The sequence below is a fragment of the Octopus bimaculoides genome, chromosome 2, assembly GCF_001194135.2.
Source record: "Octopus bimaculoides isolate UCB-OBI-ISO-001 chromosome 2, ASM119413v2, whole genome shotgun sequence".
NCBI classification, from domain to species: Eukaryota; Metazoa; Mollusca; class Cephalopoda; order Octopoda; family Octopodidae; genus Octopus; species Octopus bimaculoides.
Window position 1 is genome coordinate 17,243,342 of NC_068982.1, and position 1,163 is coordinate 17,244,504.

At 31.6% G+C, this 1,163-nt stretch overlaps 1 protein-coding gene across 5 annotated transcripts in view; it reads left to right on the forward strand.

Moving 5' to 3' along the window:
- The first annotated feature begins 21 nt into the window (after positions 1–21).
- Positions 22–1,163, forward strand: part of LOC106867784 (FHF complex subunit HOOK interacting protein 2A) — a 115,964-nt gene continuing 114,822 nt past the window's right edge. For 3 of the 5 annotated variants that reach the window (XM_052975820.1, XM_052975828.1, XM_052975823.1), the window contains exon 1: positions 22–373. Coding sequence is in view for 2 of the 5 variants with exons in the window: in XM_052975823.1 (XP_052831783.1) it covers positions 317–373 (57 nt within the window). In the remaining 3 variants the exon portion in view is untranslated. The remainder of the gene's footprint in view (positions 374–1,163) is intronic. The other 2 variants (XM_052975830.1, XM_052975833.1) reach the window with 1 other exon arrangement.

A 1,163-nucleotide genomic window follows, 5' to 3' on the forward strand; every position in this document is an offset into this window, starting at 1 on the left:
TATATATATATATATATATATATATATATATATATGTATATATATATATAATGCACTTGTTTGGTGGTTTTGATCTTCGCCAAATCCTCACTTAGTGGTGATCTCGTATGGCATATTATCTATGGATACACACTCATGCTTTGAAAATATCAGATTTGTCTCCCAAGTTGTGTCATTGCCAAATTCTTTTCCCACTACCAGTCCACCACTTTGTGATGTGATGTAGGGGAACTGGCCTCTCCCCCTTCAAAGAAACCTGACCAAACGGATTACGTATTTTGTTTCCTTCTACTCTATCTTCTAGCAAAATTAACTGATGAAGAAGAATATGTTCTCCAAGTTTACCAATATCATCCAGCAGGCAGTCGACGCAGTACGTGAAGTTTATTTTTCTTTTCTTTCTAATATTTACTACTAACTATTACATGCTTTCTTTCATTTCTTTTGTTAATTATACTTATTGCCCGTTAATTTGTAAAATTAAATCACCTTACGTGTTTTCTATTGTAATTTTTTGAAAAAGAAAAATACGGTAAAGAAGAAAAATATTGTTGTTTTTAGTAAAAGTGTCCGTTACAAAGGAAACGGTTAATTGAATTAACAAACATTAATTAGCTCCAGCATTCGCCTCGTCATGGTCAACATCCCTTTTGCTCATTGTATTCAATGTCATCAAACGACTCAACGTGGTTGCTTGACCTGCTAAAGGCAACAGCCAAATTTGATTTTAAATCATAATTTGAATATCTTGCAACAAAAAAAAGGGTCTGGGGAGGAAATCTACTTTCGATGGTGTAGTCCCCACATGCGTCTAAAAATGCGGGATGGTCATATCTGGACGTCGGACTGAAAAAAACATCAACTTCACGCATCGTATATCAAGATCGCTGTCGTCATCATTGTGCCACCACTTCTTTGTTTAATTATTCTTTAATTCTTTACAAACAATAGAAAAATGAGGAGTGTTTTAATTAAATCTTAAGTATCGTTGTTTACAATTAACAAACATGATATTTTGAATATCTCGAGTGAACAAATTATACGAAAATTTGAGTCTGAAATAGCAGTTTATTCACATATTTATTTAAACTGATGTTTCACCATCTTTATATGTGTGTATATATATATATATATATATATATATATATATATATATATATATA